At 60.7% G+C, this 16,052-nt stretch overlaps 2 protein-coding genes across 5 annotated transcripts; one reads left to right on the top strand and one right to left on the bottom strand.

The window, feature by feature from the left end:
* Positions 1-169: 169 nt before the first annotated feature.
* Positions 170-5,088, top strand: ZNF740 (zinc finger protein 740). 4 transcript variants are annotated; one of them, XM_039705721.1, is made up of 7 exons: positions 170-343; positions 2,630-2,761; positions 3,974-4,060; positions 4,165-4,284; positions 4,369-4,483; positions 4,579-4,697; positions 4,788-5,088. In XM_039705721.1, the coding sequence occupies exons 1-7, from the start codon at positions 326-328 to the stop codon at positions 4,878-4,880; spliced, it is 684 nt and encodes a 227-aa protein (XP_039561655.1). In that variant the 5' UTR covers positions 170-325; the 3' UTR covers positions 4,881-5,088. The 4 variants fall into 4 exon arrangements, with proteins under 4 accessions (XP_039561655.1, XP_039561658.1, XP_039561656.1 ...); XM_039705722.1 differs by having other exon boundaries at positions 177-457; XM_039705723.1 differs by having other exon boundaries at positions 178-343; positions 4,165-4,224.
* Positions 5,089-7,163: 2,075 nt separating this feature from the next.
* On the bottom strand, positions 7,164-11,753 carry RARG (retinoic acid receptor gamma). The gene is made up of 7 exons (XM_039705720.1): positions 11,597-11,753; positions 10,572-10,713; positions 10,056-10,210; positions 9,236-9,412; positions 8,580-8,784; positions 8,134-8,292; positions 7,164-7,480 (listed from the first exon to the last, which is right to left on the bottom strand). The coding sequence occupies exons 2-7, from the start codon at positions 10,681-10,683 to the stop codon at positions 7,305-7,307; spliced, it is 984 nt and encodes a 327-aa protein (XP_039561654.1). The 5' UTR covers positions 10,684-10,713; positions 11,597-11,753; the 3' UTR covers positions 7,164-7,304.
* Positions 11,754-16,052: the final 4,299 nt, after the last annotated feature.

The raw sequence follows: 16,052 nt of genomic DNA, 5'->3' as shown, positions 1-16,052 counted from the left end.
AGCCCGGGGCGTGCCCCCCGCCCTGCGCCCCCCCGACCCCTCCGGCCCCCGCAGCTCGCAGCCACCCTGGGCATCGCCCGCACCGCCCGCTCCCCTGAGCCACCCACCCCGGGACACCCCCTGTTCCTGGGGCACCCCCCCCCGCTGTTCCCCCCAGGCCGATCCCCCTGGATTCAGCTCCGTCCCCGCAGATCCAGCGCCCCCCCAGCTCGGGGGGTCCCGGCTTTGGGGGGGAGCCCGGCCCCGTCTCCCCCCCCTTCCCGCCCCAGTGGCCCCCTCGGGAGGAGGAAGAGGAGGAGGAGGAGGAGGAGGAGGAGGAGGAGGAATGGCGGCGCCGTGGCGGGTACTGGAGCCCGCCCAAAAATCCATAAAAATTTACTGATCCCACCTTTTCTTACCCCAAACGAGCTTTACCTGGGCGAGAAGTAAGGCCAAAGGCTCCCACAGCATGGCTCAGGTAATGAGCCCCCACCCCCTGCATCCTGACACCCCCAGGCCCAGGAATTTGGGGGAACAACGGCCCCAAAAAAAAAATGGGAAGAGGGAAGGAAGAGGGGAGACAGCTGGAGCTTCCCTCCCCCTGCGCCAGGGTGGGGGGTGCCTCCCCATCCCCCATCCTGCTCCAGGGGATGCCACAGGATCGTCCCTGTTTTCCTCAAGATTATCCTGATTTTCCCCAGAAATAGCCTGAATTTTCCCCTTAGCCCTGAGGTTCAAAAGAGGAGCTTTAAGCTGTCCCTCCACTCATGGACTCTTCCCAATCTTTCCACACTATTATCCCAAAATTTTTCCCTGATTGTCCCAAATTTTTCCCCTGATTATCACAGTTTTCCCCAGGATTTCCCAGATTTCCCCAATAAAGGCGTGTCAGTAGTTCAGTAGATGGTTTGGGGGTGTCTTTGCCTCCCCCCACCTTCCCCTCCCCACTTTTGGGGTTTTTCCAGAGTTATTCCTGAATTCTCCCAGTTCACGCTGGAATTGTCCCAGTTTTCCCTGGGATAAACCAAATTTTCCCCAGGATTGTCTTGAAATTTCCTGTTATCCATTAGATCCTCTCTGGGCTGGAAGAATTCCTTCCAACCCCAAACACACCCTGGGGTCTTCCCAGGGTTACCCCAGGATTATTCCAGTTTTCCCTCCCAAAATTTTCTCACATTTATCCTGAATTTTCCTTGTGATTATCCCAGCTTTCTCCAGGATTCCCCAAATTTCCCCGGTACCCTTTAGGTCATGTCAGGCCTCAAATTTGGGGGCCCTTCTTTGGGGCCCTTAACAGAATTATTCAGGAATTATCCCAAATTTTCCCCATAATTCCCCATTTTTTCCTGGGATTATCCCCTAATTCGCCCTTAGGCCTCAGAAAAGGGAGTTCAACCTCCTCCATTCCCAGTTTTGGGGCACTCCCATTTTGCCATGGGTTTATCCCACTTTTCCACAGGATTACCCCAAAGTTCCTGCACAATTCCCTTGAATTTTCCCATTTGACCTTAAATCCTCATTGGGCTGAAAGAAGAGGGTTCAACCCCCTCTGTTCCGCTTTGGGGTCTTCCCAGAATTATTCTGGGATCATGCCAAATTTCCCCTGACATCATCCCCAAGGTTTCCCCAGATTTTCCCAAACTTCCCTCCAGATCACTGCAGAGTTTCCCCAGATTATCTCAAATTTCCCTCGAGATCATCCCAAAGTTTCCTCAGGATTATCCCAAATTTCCCTCGAGATCACCCCAGTTTCCCCAGGATTATCCCCAGTTTCCCTCACAATTATCCCAGAGCTTCCCCAGGATTATTGCAAATTTCCCTCGACATTTTCCCAGACTTCCCTTGAGATCATCCCAGAGTTTACCCAGGGTTATTCCCAATTTCCCTCGAGATTATCCCAAACTTCCCTCGAGACCATCCCAAAGTTTCTCCAGGATTATCCCAAATTTCCCTCGAGATCACCCCAGTTTGCCCAGGTTTATCCCCAGTTTCCCTCGAGATCATCCCAGAGTTTCCCCAGATTATCCCAAACTTCCCTCGAGATCATCCCAGAGTTTGCCCAAGATTATTCCAAATTTCCCTCGAGATCACCCCAGTTTCCCCAGGATTATCCCAAATTTCCCTCGAGATTATCCCAAACTTCTCTCGAGATCATCCCAGAGCTTGCCCAAGATTATTCCAAATTTCCCTCGAGATTATCCCAAACTTCTCTCGAGATCATCCCAGAGCTTGCCCAAGATTATTCCAAATTTCCCTCGAGATTATCCCAAACTTCTCTCGAGATCATCCCAGAGCTTGCCCAAGATTATTCCAAATTTCCCTCGAGATTATCCCAAACTTCTCTCGAGATCATCCCAGAGCTTGCCCAAGATTATTCCAAATTTCCCTCGAGATTATCCCAAACTTCCCTCGAGACCATCCCAAAGTTTCTCCAAGATTATCCCAAATTTTCCCCCTAGACCATCCCAGAGTCTCCCCACTATCATAATTATGATAGTGGGGAGACTCTGGGATGGTCTAGGGGGAAAATTTGGGTCTAGGGGTGCTCCCATTATCCCGAGCTCCCCTCAGGGCTGCTGCCCCCCCCCCCAGGATGCCCCCGGTGTTCCCGGGCCGTGGGGCTGATCCTGGGGGTCCCTCCCTGTTCCAGGCGAGTCTCCTGGCCTGCGAGGGGCTCTCGGGCGTCTGCCTCGTCCCCACCGTCGCCAGCAAGAAGATGATGCCCAAATCCGGCGGGAAACAGGACGGGAACCGGGAACGGGGCTCCAGCCCCGACCTCCTGGTACGGAGTGGGACGCCCTGGCTGGGGTCTGGCACCTTCCCCTGGGGATCCCACCCTGAACTGGGGGATTTCGCCCTTTCATTTGGGGGTTTATGCCTTTGGTTTGGCTTTTCCCACCTTTGATTTGGGGGTTTCCCGCTTTAATTTGGAGTTTTCCGCTCTTAATCTGAGGGTTTTCACCTTTAATTTGGGCATTTCCGCTCTTAATCTGGGGGTTTTCACCTTTAATTTGGGTATTTCCACACTTAATCTGGGGGTTTCACCTTTAATTTGGGCATTTCCGCTCTTAATCTGGGGGTTTTCACCTTTAATTTGGGCATTTCTGCACTTCATTTGGCTTTTCCCACCTTTAATTTGGGGCGGGAATTTCCTGTTTTAATTTGGGGTGGAAATTTCCTGTTTTAATTTAGAGTTTTCCACCTTTAATTTGGGTATTGCTGCACATAACCTGGATGTTTCATACTTTAATTTGCTTTTTCTACATTTAATTTGTTTTTTTCCGGCTTTTTTGGGGAAGAAAAAAAAACTAATTTTTTTTTTTGCTGCTTTAATTTTGGCTATTCTGCCCCAAATTTGGCATTTTCTGCTTTTAATTTGCCTCTTCCTCCTTGAATTTGAATTTTTTCTCCTCGAATTTGAGGTTTCCTCCCTTTAGTCATCCTTTGCTATATTTTATTTGACCTTTTCGACTTCTAATTTGGCTTTTTCCTGCCTTTATTTGGCTTTTTCCTGCTTTAGTTTTCCTGCTTTAGTTTCATTTTCCCACTTCTTTTTTGACACTTTTCTGCTTTAATTGAATTTTTCATCCTTTCGTTTCCCATTTCCGGGCCTTACTTGATTTTCTTTCCTTCACTCGCCCTTTGCTTTCTTTTATTGGACTTTTCCTCCATCATGTGGATTTTTCCTCTTTTATTTGGTCTTTTCCTGCCTCGGATTTTCCTGTTCTAATTCCATTGTTTCCCCTTCAATTCCATTATCCCTCAACCTCCCCATTCCCTGCTCATCCTGAAACCCCCTCCCCAATTTCCTGCCCTGATTTACCCTCCCTAATCCCCCCACCCCAATTCCTGTCCCCCAATTCCTGCTTTCCCAATCCCTCCTCCCCACTTCCTGCCCCCTTCCCAATTCCCGGTCCCTCAATCTCCTTTTCCCAAATGCCCCCGATTCCTTCCCCCTTCCCAACACCCCCCTATTCCCCCATCGCCCCCCCAGTCCCTCCGCCAGGACCCCGACAAGCCCCGTGCCCGCAAGGACGATGATGCTCCTGAGGCCTCCAACCCCAAGAAATCCATGAAAAAGGCAGGTCCCTTCCCCCAGCAGGGGGTCCCCCCTCGATTTTGGGGTCTGGGGGGGGGTCGGGGGCCATCTCGGGGGCCGCTGACACCCCCTCGCCCCCCCGGCAGCGCCGCAAGCGGGTTCCCGGCGCCGAGGGACCCCCGAGCTCCTCCCGCCGAGGATCCCAGGTTTGCCGCCGCGCCGCACGAGGAGGAGGAGGAGGAAGACAATCTCCCAAACTCCGGCAGGCGCAGGACGGCCGGGGGGGGGGATTTGGGGGGGGCTGCTGGGGGTCCCCCCGGCTCTGAACCCCCATATCCCCCCCATTTCAGATGGTGGTGATTGAGCAAAACGGCTCCTTCCAGCTCAAGAACTTCATCTGCGACCACTGTTTCGGCGCCTTCCGCAGCAGCTACCACCTCAAGCGGCACATCCTCATCCACACCGGTAATGAGCAGCCCCCCCACCGCCTCCCTCCAGCGGTAATGAGCCCTCGTTAATGAGCATTCCCCCCCCCCGCTAATTGCCGGCCGGAATTGCAGGGGAGAAGCCGTTCGAGTGCGACATGTGCGACATGCGCTTCATCCAGAAGTACCACCTGGAGCGGCACAAGCGCGTGCACAGCGGGGAGAAGCCCTACCAGTGCGAGCGCTGCATGCAGGTATTCCCGGGAGAATTCCCGCGGGAGCGGGCGGGGCACCGCGCCAGTCACAGCGCCAGCCCCAGCAGTGACCCCGCCGTGTCCCCGCAGAGCTTCTCCCGCACGGACCGGCTGCTCCGACACAAGCGCATGTGCCAAGGCTGCCAGACCAAGACCCCGCCCGACTCCCAGCTCCTGCTGTGAAAATCTGGGAATACCGGGAAGTTCAGGGGGTGCGGGAGGGGGGTGTTTCTTCCTGCACCCCTCCACATCACCATGCTCTGCCTCACCTGGATTTCTCACCCCTCTAAGGATGGGGAAGAACACGAGCGCTGCCAGCATGAAAAAACTCAGATCGTTCCTGCCCTCTGGCCTAAAAACTTGGATTATGATCCCAAAAATCCTCCTGGAACCATCGTTATACCCCTGAATCCACCCCTCCCCCTCTTAGGAAAGACTGAGAACCCCCAAACTGCCTGAAATCCCGGCGGATCCGGGATACCTGTGCACAGGTAGGAGGGTCCCACTGGGAACAGCAGCATCAATCCCTCTCTTCTTTGGGAAAAAGAGGAAAACTGAAGATGCTGGGGGATGCCTCAGCCTGGGGTGGGGGGTGCACCCCCTGTTTTTTAGGGATTTTTTTTGGAAAACAGGTTAAAAAAGGATTTTGGGGGCCCCCCTTGAGCGGCGCATCCTGTGGGACACTCAGCAGCACTTCCCATTTCCTCTGGAACTCCTTCAGATTTTGGGGGGTTTTCTCCTACTTCCGCATAGTTTTGGGGTGCTGCCTATGTCCCCCCATGCTGGGAGGTGTGCACCCTAGGTGGGGGTGAGAAAGGGGGGGTGAGGGCCCCCCCGGATGAGGGACGAGGTGAAGGGGGCAGGAGCAGCCCCCAAAGACCACGAGGTGAGCCCCTGCTCTTCCCCCCATTTTGGGGGGGGGTCCCTGTCCCCCCATCACAGACTGCTCCAAGGGGCAAGAGACATGAATTCCTCCCCCCCCCATTTTTGTGCCCTGAACCCCCTTCCTGGGCCTGCAGGAGTTTTTGGAGGGGCCCAAATTTTGGGGATCTCCCCCAATGACACTTCAAGAAGGACTATGGCTCTGCTGAGCCCATTCCCCCAAATTTGTGGGGCCCTGGGGGGACAGCTGGGGGCTCTGGTCCACTGTGTCCCCCCAGTGTCCCCCCCACCCCCACTGTGTGTCCTCTCTCCTCCTTTAGGGTTTATTTAAATAAATACTTGGGTTTTTGCTTTTTTAACCCCAAATGTAAGTCCTTTGGGGCAGTGTGGGGGGACCCCAGAACCCACTCATGCCAAACAAAGTCAGGGGAGGTTACACTGGGACTATGGGGGCTTTTAAATTGGGGAGGGGAGCAGAAGTGTCCCCTCTTTATAACTGGGGGTCCCCCCAATTGGGGAGGGGTCCCCAAGTAGCCCCTTTGTTCCTGGAGGGTTCCCTAAGTCAGAGGGGACCCCAGATACCCCCCCATACCCCAGGGGTGCCCTCTCACCTCTGGGGAGGTCCCAAGGTTCCCCTCTCCCCCCACCCAGGTCCCCTTTACAGCCCCCCTCCCAAATTCATGACCGCCCCCCAAAATTTCCATATCTTTATTTTGCAAAAATAGAAAAGTCCCGTGTCCCCCCCCAGCACAGGAGGGGGCGGGTGGGCTGTAAACATGGCAGGGGGACCCCCAAAAAGGGGGGAGTTAGCGGGGGGGCAGCAGCGGGGTGGCCAATGTAAACGCAGAGGAATAAATAGGGGTGAAAGTGCAGCCCCGGGGGGGTACCCCTCTGTGTAGTGTAACAGGCTCCCCCTGAGGGCTCTGCACCCCCAAATTTACACCCCCACAATTGGGGGGGCATTTGGGGGGGGGGGGGGGGGCAATTGAAGGGGGAGCCAGTAAGGCCAGACCCTACAATCCAGCCAGGCTGGGGGTAACATATTTGGGAGGGCAGTTGGGTCTGGGGGACCCCCAGGATTTTGGGGTCACCCTATGGCTTGAGCCCCCACCCCAAATTGGGGGGGAGGGGGGTTGTGGGGGTCACTTTGTGTCCCCCATCTTTGGTCTCTGTAGTGTTTGGGGGGGGGGGCATCAGGGGAGGGCAATTTTGGGGTTTCCCTCCCTACCTCAACAGCATCAAGAAGCAAAACCCACAAGCAGCCCCCCCAGTATAAACGGTGTCCCCCCAGATTTGGGGAGGGGTAGGATGTCCTGGGGGAGGATGGGGGTGTCTCCTCCCCCCAAAATCCACCCTGTGTCCAATAAATAAACCGTGGGGGGGCACTGTGGGAGTGTCAGGCATTAATTTGGTGGGGAGGGGCTGGGCCCCTGAACTCCCCCCCCCTCACAGCTCCCCCAGTACAAGGGGGTGGCAGCAGGGTCTGAGGGGGCTTTGGCATGAAGCTGAGGTTTGGGAGGTGCCCCCGGACTCCCCCAGCTTAAGGCAATAGCTTTGCTCTGTCAGTCTCTGCCCCCTTCCCCAAATTTGGAGGGGGGGGCACTCTGGGGAGCCCCCCCTCCCCAGAGCAAAAGGGAGAAGGAAAGCAGCTTCCCTGGAAGGCAGCTCTGCATGTCCCACCCCACTGGGGACGGGTTTTGAAGATCCCCCCCGAGCTGGGGGGGGCTATGGGGATGTGGGGGGGCCAGGGGGACTGTCCTGGGCGGCAGGAGGGTCTGGGGGTGGGGGGGGGCCATCCTGCCCCACTTCGGTGAAGATTTCGGGGTTCTCCAGCATTTCCCGGATCAGGGGGGGCATCGGCCCCGGGATCTCCGTGCGCAGGGTGATGGCTCGTTCCGCCCCTGGGGAGCCAAAACATCAACACCCCTGAAGGCCTTGGGCCCCTCCTGAGAGATGGAACCCCCTTCCAAAAAATGAGCTTCAATACCCTCTCAAATTTCAACCCCCTCCAAAACCCTGAACCCCCAAAACCTCGGACCCCTCCAAGACCTTGAACACCAAAATGAGCTTCAATTGCTGCAAAGCCTGGACAAACCCCACAAGAGATTGAATCCCCCCGAGGCTTTGAATCCCACCCAAAAATGAACTTCAACACCCTCCCAACTTTCAAAAGTCCCCAACTCTCAAAACCCCACAAAAGCTTCAATGCCTTCAAAACCTGGCACCTCCCCAGATACCCTGAACACCCCCAAAATGAGCTTCAACCCCCCCATAAAACTTTCCAACACCCCCAGGACCTTCATCTGCGCCTCCCTGAGAGCTTCAAATCCTGAGGTGCCAGGGGCAGGTTTGGGGGTGTCCTGATGGGTTTTGGGGTCCTGGAGGGGTCCTGGGAAGGTTTGGGGGCTGCCCCCTTTGGCGGTGACTTTGAACAGCGTTTGGGAAGATCACTGGGGGCTTGGGAAGGCTCGGGGGTTTTGGGGGGATCCCAAGGGGGTCCTGGCAGGGTTGCCGCAGTTTGGGGGTGCCCCGGGGATCTGGGGGTGTTGCTCACCCTTGGTGCTGATGCCACGCAGGTCAGTGATTTTGAGCAGCATCCGGGGGAAACGCTGCGGCTGCCACGGGCGCCGGCGCCGGGCATAGACCCGGAGAGCCTCGAGCAGCGGCTCCTGCAGCCGCTCCACGCGCCGGGGCTGCTCCAGCTCCATCCGGTCTGGGGAGAGAGAGACACCACCTAGACCCCTGTGTCCCCACATGCCCATCTTCTGTCCTAGAGATCCCCACGTCCCCCCAGTATCCCCTCGTGTCCCCACCTCTGCAGCTGAGCAGCCACAACTCAGTCCCGTGTCCCCATGTCCCCCTGCCCGCCACAGCCCCGACACACCCTCATGTGCCCCCGATGTCCCCCAAGTTCCCACTCCCACAGATGAGGCAGTGGCACTGAGCAGCCCTGACTCTGTCCCCTGTGCCCCCCTCCCGCGATGTCCCCCGTGTCCCCACCCCCGCAGATGAGGCAGATGGCACTGAGCAGCCCGGTCTCGGTGTCATCGAGCTGCAGCGGCAGCAGCTGCCCCGCAAAGGCAAACACGAGGTCGGTGAGGGGCCCGAATCCCGCGTTGTGCATCTGGGTCCGGGTCAGCGTCAGCCCGTCCGAGAACGTCATCGTGTCCTGCTCCGGCGTGTAGCGGGTGCAGATCCGCAGCATCTGCAGGGCAGGGAGCCCCAAGTCGCCAAGGGGCTCCAAAATACCTCCAGGGATACCAAAAATCCACCCAGGGTCAGCCCATCCCATCACTGTGTCCTGCTCTGGAATGAAGCAGGTGCAGACCCACAGCATCTGCAGGACAGGGAGCCCAAAATCCACCCAGGCTCTGCCCATCCTGGAGCATTGTCGTGTCCTGTTCTGGCTCTGCCACAGGACAGACACAGCACCAGGGGACAGGGACACCCCAAAACAGCCCAAGATCACCAAAAGCACCTAAGGGACCCCAAACCCACCCAGGCCCTCCCAGGAGACCTCCCAGCCCCTCTCCAGGACATCTCTCTGTGGAGCGGCAAGGTCAGGACCATCGTGGGCCAGCCCAAGCCCCTTCAAGGAGCCCCCCAACCCACGTGAGGAGCCCCCAGACATCCTGAGGAGCCCCCCCAACCCTCACCAGGATGTCGAGGCAGGCAGCCTTGAGCAGAGTGATCTGGTCAGCCATGCTGAGCCCCGTGAAGCCCGGGAGCCGCTTGGCAAACTCCACGATCTTGATGATGCACTTGGTGGCCAATTCGCTGAACTTGTCCCACAGCCCCAGGTCCAGCTGCACCCGGTGGTCAGCGCTCGAGTTCTGGGGGCACAGGGGGCCCACAGCCGTTAGGGGATTGTTCAGGAACCCCTGGGACCCCCTGGAACCTCTGGGACCCCGACCCCAGCACCCTGAACTTGTCCCATAGCCCCAGGTCCAGCTGCACCCAGTGGTCAGCGCTCATTTTATGAGGGACACAGGCTCAGTTATGGGGGTTCAGGACCTGCTGGGGCCCCCTGGAAGCCCCTGAACCCAGCCCCAGGTCCAGCTGCCCCCCTTACTCAGCAGCTGAGTTTTCAGGGGTCAGGGCGTGCAGAGACCCCACTCTGAGCTCCAGCGTTAGGGTCCTTCCAATAAGTAACCCCCCAAACACCACCCACGACCCCCAGTACTCTGTCCCAGTGCCCCCCTCCCCCTGAACTTGTCTCCCAGCCCCCCAGTGCTCAGTGCTTATGTTTTGGAGGGGTCAGGAGGGAACAGGGACCCAGCTGTAGGGTCATCCCCAAAGAGACCCCCAAAACCCCCTGGGGACAGAAACATGGTGCCCCACTCCCCCTGAACATGTCCCCAGCCCCAGCTGCCCCCAGTGCTCATGTTTGGGGGGATCAGGCAGGAGCATGACCCTGCCCCAGATCTGAGGGTTGCGGCCCCCCCTTGGTGCCCCCAGACCCCCAAGCCTGCTCACCGTGGTGTACTTGCCCAGCTGGCCCAGAGAGGGGAAGGTCTCCTGGTGGGCTCTGCTGACCCTCCGCACCAGCTCGGCCAGCTCGGGGCTCAGCTCGTCCCCCCCCAGATCCTCCTTCACCTCCTTCTTCCTCTTGTTCCGGTCGTTCCGCACGGCTGGGGGGGTGGGAGGTGGGGGTTGGGGGCACTGGTGTGCCCCCTCAGATCCCTCCCAGGTGGGCTTGCCTCCCCTCTCCCCCAAAAATCCCCCCATGGGACAGGAACATCCCCACCATGAGCAGCCCCAGGACCCTGGGACCCCTCAGCAATGCTTTGGGGGGGGGTGGTCTCAATTTTAGGCAAGTCCCCTGCAGGACCAAGGGGGGAAATCCTCACACCCAGCAGTCCCTTCCGCAGCCTCGGATCCCTCCCAGGAACAGGAACATCCCCAGGCCCGCCGGGACACCACCGGGGCCCCTCAGCGATGTTTGGGGGGGGTCCCCAACTTCGGGGGACCCCGGCCCAGACCCCCTCGCACCTTCCTTGGACATTCCGACCTGGAAGCACTTCTGGAGGCGGCAGAACTGGCAGCGGTTGCGGGTGACCTTGTCGATCTGGCAGTTGCGCTCCCGGTGACACGTGTACACCATGTTCTTCTGGATGCTCCTCCGGAAAAACCCCTGCAGTGGGAAAACGGGGGTCAGGGGGTTACCCCGAAACTGGGGGCACCAGCATCACATCCCCAGGGATCCCAGGAAGGCTCCGCAGTGCTGGGAGGGGAGCTCCTCAGCGGCTCCTCAGTGGCTCCCCACTATCCCAGGGTGGGGCACAGGGCTTGGGGGGCTCCCAAGTGGGTGCCCACTGGCCTGGGAAGGGGTCCCCATCCCCTGGGCGTGGTCCCAATTGCCCCACAAGGTCTGTGATGTCCCCAGGTGCGCCCATTACAGCTCCCCAGCGCTTGGGGGATTCCCACTCCCCCAAAGGGTCACCCTCGAGTGGATCCCCACTGCCTGTGGAGGGCCCCTTTCCTTGGGGCAGATCCACAGTGTCCCCAGGACCCCCCTCCTCCAAGTGCCGGGTCCCCACTCCCACCACAGGGTCCCCACTGTCCCCTCCCCCAGGTGGATATCCCCAGTGCTCCCCCCTCCCACGGTTTCCACCGTCTCAGGGGTCCCCCTGCCCTGGGAGGTCCCCAATGCCCCAGGCTCCCCAGGGTTTCCATTGTCTCAGGGGGTCCCCACTGTCGCTCCCCCCACCCGGTGTTTCCACTGTCTCAGGGGTCCCCCTGCCCTGGGAGGTCCCCACTATCCCCCCTCCCGGGGTTTCCACAGTCTCAGGGGTCCCCCTGCCCTGGGAGGTCCCGACTATCCCCCCTCCCTGGGATATCCCCAGTGCTCCCCCCCCCCAGGGTTTCCACTGTCTCAGGGGTCCCCCTGCCCTGGGAGGTCCCGACTATCCCCCCTCCCGGGGTTTCCACTGTCTCAGGGGGTCCCCAGTGCCCCCCCCAGGTTTCCACAGTCTCAGGGGTCCCCCCCGGGGGTCCCCGGTGCCCCGGCCCCGCACCTTGCAGCCCTCGCAGGAGCTCACTCCGTAGTGGTAGCCGGAGCTGCGGTCGCTGCACACGAAGCAAGGCTTGTGCACGCGGGGGGGCGGCGGTGGCGAGGGGGGGCCCGTGTCCCCCAAAACCCGCCCAGGGCTGGGCTCCAGGGCTGGGGGGGCGAAAGGTGGGGGGAGTTAAACAGCCCCTCCCCACCGCTCTCCAAGGGGGCCCCAGCCCACAATGGGGGTGTGTGATTTTGGGGGTCTCGCTGTCACCTCCACGGCCCTAAAACCTGAGCTGCAAAACCCCAAAATCGGGGGCTGGGGGGGGTGGAATCCGCGGTTTCCACCATGGGTGGGGGACGTATCAGTGTGCATCCTCTCGCCCCGATCCCCAGCACCTGGTGTGGGGGTGTACCCAGCTTCTCCAGCCCCAAAATCCGGGGGAAGGAGGGTCCCCAGCCCCCTGCCGGGGGGTGACACAGGGGGAGGGAGGAGCCCCCGGCGCGCAGCCCGGGCGGCAGCGGGGGAGGGGCGGCTGGTTTCGGAATTTTTTTTTTGGGTAGGTTTTGTGTGTTTTGCTAAAAAAAACCCAAAATTGCTGAAATTGAGGAAATTCCGGCCTCGAGCGGCGCGTTTGTAACCGCGGGGGAGAGGGGGAGCGAGGGGGGCCCCGCCCAGCGCGTGCCACGGGCACCCCAAAATAACCCGGGGGGGGGCGAGGGGGAGGACCCCACCCTAAAAACGGGGCCGAAATTGGGGACCACACTTCGCCCCCCGGCACGGGGACCCACCCGAGCGCACCCCAGGTTTGGGGAGGGCTGGACGCCCCCCCCCATCGATACTCGGATTCCACGCGGAGGGTTGAAGTGGGGAGGGGGTTTCATTTGGGGGGTGCAGGTACATTTGGGGCACCCCACCGTGCGTGTTTTCTCTTAAAGCTCGATTTTTGAAGGGGGAGGAATCCAAATTAAAGCATCCTCCCCTGCCCAAAAAAAAAACAGCACCCCAAAAACATCCGCGGGGCCACAACTCTGTGGCGCCCCCGATTTTTTGGGGTCTCCCCTCTCCAAGGGGCGGTCTCCCATCAGGTCTTAAATTGAGGGCGGCGGGGGGAAGTCCCTCCGCCCGGGGTGGAATTTGGGGGGGCCACGGGGGTTCCCCCAAAAACGCGGGGGGTGACGCCCCCCCCGCCCTGCTGAGAAGGGGCCCCAGCCCCGCTCCAAGTGGGGTTCGGGCGGTTTTGGGGCAGCCCCGCAGGGGTTAAAGTGCCACATTGGCAGCGCGGGGGGGACGCGGGGGGACGCGGGCGCGGCCACGACTGGAACCAGTTAGGCCGAGGAACTGGGAGGGGGGAGGACGCGGGAGGAGGCAACGCACCAGAGGCAGAGGTGGAACGGGGGGGATTTAGGGGCGTTTTAGGGGATTCTCCCCTCCCACCCTGTTTGTGCCCAGACTGACACGCGGAGGGCTCCTGTGGGACCCCCAGGACCCCCCTCGTGCCCCCCCCAAAACCGGGTGCCTCTTTCTACCCTCACAAAGAGGTCTGCGAACCCCCAAAATAACAAGGTCTGGGGTCCCTGAGCCCCTCCAAAGCAGGGTCCGGGACCCCCGGCTCCCCAGGAGCGGTCCTGTGTGGGCCATGTCCCTGCGCCCCTCCAGCACCGGGTCTCTATTGCTGCCCCCCCAAAGGGCTCCGGGACACCGCGACCACCCCAAAAACAGGCTCCAGGCCCCTCGAGCCCCCAGGTCCCTGTGCCCCCCGCAAAACCGGCCTGGGACCCTGCCCCCCCCACAGCCCGGGTCCCTCCTGGGCAGAATTTGGGGATGTGCCCCCCCCCGGGCTGGAAGGCGAGCGGGGATTGGGGCGGGGCCTGAGCGGGGGCGGGGCTTCGGTGGGAGGAGTGAACGGGGCGGGGCCTGGAGGAGCGGGGCGGTTTGGAATGTGAGGGCTGAAATGTGGGCGGGGCTAAATTGGGAGTGGGCTAGGCTGAGAGGGCGGGGCTCGGAGGGGGCGGGGCCTTGAGTGGCTGGGCTGAATAGGAACGGGGCGTGGCCTCGGGGATGGGCGGGGCGGAGAGGGGCCGGGCTGATTTGAATGGGGCGTGGTCTGAGCGAGGGGCGGGGCTCGTGGGCGGGGCTGGATGGGGAATGGGCGGGGATTGGAGCCTGAGGAGCGGACGCGCGGTGTCGCGTACACACGTGTCACATGTGTCACACGGTATCAGACGTGTTCGTCCCCTCCGTGTGCCCTCCCTCCCTGGGGGGCACCCGGGCCACGTCCCCCGTCTCCGCCATCCCCTCCCAGTCCTCCCCGTCCCCGCGTCACGCCCTCCCCAGTCCCTCCCAGTTCCACCGTGCACTCCCAGTGCTCATGTCACCACCCGCCTCCCCGGTCCTCCCAGTCCTCCCAGTTCTTCCAGTCCTTTCCAGTTCCCCTGTCACTACTCCAGCCCCTCCCAGTCCCCTTGTCACCCCTCAATCCCTCCCAGTCCTGCCAGTTCTGCCAGTCCCCCACATCCTTCTCCCAGTCCTTCCCAGTCCCTTCCAATCCCCTTGTGATGTCCCCCCGTGTGCCCACTGTGCACAGGTGTGTGTCAGCATGCCCAGGTGTGCACACGTGTGTGTGAGCGTGTTCAGCTGTGTCTGGGTGCGCCTGGGCACCTCCGGGTGTGCGAGGGCTGTGCCAGCACCGCCTGCCCGACTGCATTTCTGGGGCTCTGCATGAGTAACACACCTGCACACGGGATCATTGCGTGTGTCACGCACCTGCATACGGGATCATTGCGTTGTCACACACCTGCACAGGGGATCATTGCATGTGGCACACACCTGCACACGGGATCATTGCGTGTGTCACACACCTGCACAGGGGATCATTGCATGTGGCACACACCTGCACACAGGATCACTGCACAGGTGACACACCTGTACATGGGATCACTGCACAGTGCACACACCTGCACACGGGATCATTACACAGGTGACATACCTGTACACGGGATCACTGCACGTGTCACACACCTGCACACGGGATCACTGCACAGGTGACATACCTGTACACGGGATCACTGCACGTGTCACACACCTGTTCATGGGATCATTGCACAGGTGACACAACTGCACATGCAATGGTCACATCTCACTGCATGTGTCACACACCTTTACCCAGCCTCCAGCATGCAGACGCATGTGTGGGCACGGGGACACGTGTGCGGGGTGTGTCCCTGCATGTCACATGCACGCACGCACGCGTTCCCATGCCCGGACACGCATGTAACCCCCCCCCCGCACCTCTCCCCCCGTGCCGGGAAAGGGGAGGGAGGGGCAGGAATGGGCTCATGGAAAAAGTTTTGGGTGGAAATTCCTCAGGGCGCCCCTCCCCCAGGGCGGTGAATGGCCCCTTTGTGCGGCCCGGCCCTGCCCCCGCCACGCCGGGACCCCCGTGTGTCCCGCCCCACCCCTGTGTCCCCCGGGTGTCCCCCATGTCTCCCCACAGCCCCCACGGCTCCGTCATTCCCTGTGAGCCCCAGTCGTGTCCCCACCACGCCCCCCGTGTCCCACACGTCCCTAACCTGTGTCCCCCCCGAAAAGCACTTTAATGTGCGGGTCAGGGGCTGGAATAGCGGGGAGGTGACAGGCCAGCGTTGGGATGTGTCACTGGAGCCCAGCAGCCCCAGCAAAGTGCCATTAGGGATGTTCTCCAGAGCGTGATGGAGCTGGCCCAGGGTCAGGCTGCCTCTCAGCCTTGCCCAGCAGCTCGGAAGAAGTTGGCTCCTTCTTTCCAGAGCACTCCCTCTCCCAACTCTTTTTTCCATGTTTGATTAATAAATCATGCCGTAAGCCCCCTGCCCCCCAAGTCCCCACAACCCTGGCTCCGCCCAAACCTGTCGCCCTATGTCTTTCGTGTCCCCTGTGACCTCCATCACCGCGTGTCCCCAATGTCCCGCGTGTCCCTTATGCTGCCCCGCGTCCCATAACCCCTTCCTGCCCGCAATCGTGTCCCCGCGGTGTCCCCTGTCCCCCACGTCCTACCATGTCTCCAGAACCCCGTGTCCCCAGTCGAGTTCCCCATGTCCCCTGTGTCCCCCCCGGCTGTGTTCCCCATGTCCCCGCACGTCCCCAGCATCCCCCGTGTCCCCCCGTGTCCCCCCACACCCCATGTCCCCCACGTCCCCGGTGTCCCCATGTCCCTCGTGCCCCGCTCCGTGTCCTCATGTCCCCGTGTCCCTCACCCACGGGTGCCGCCACGTGCCCCCCCCGCTCCCCCCGCTCAGCCGCTTTGCCCGGTAAATCCCCGGGGCGGGGGGGGCGGCTCGGCCATGGGGCTGGGCTGGCCGCGACCCCGGCCCCGCCGGCGCGGGGGAACGTCCCCGCGCTGCCACCCGCCCTGTCACCTCCCCCCGTGCTGCGCCCCCGCCTTCTGCTCCCCGCCCTGCCCCTGCTGCCCCCAGAGCCACCCGCGAGGGGGGCCCCGCCC

Source organism: Passer montanus, unplaced genomic scaffold (assembly GCF_014805655.1).
Source record: "Passer montanus isolate IOZ18808 unplaced genomic scaffold, ASM1480565v1 scaffold183, whole genome shotgun sequence".
NCBI lineage: Eukaryota > Metazoa > Chordata > Aves > Passeriformes > Passeridae > Passer > Passer montanus.
This window is presented reverse-complemented; position numbering and strand designations above follow the sequence as displayed.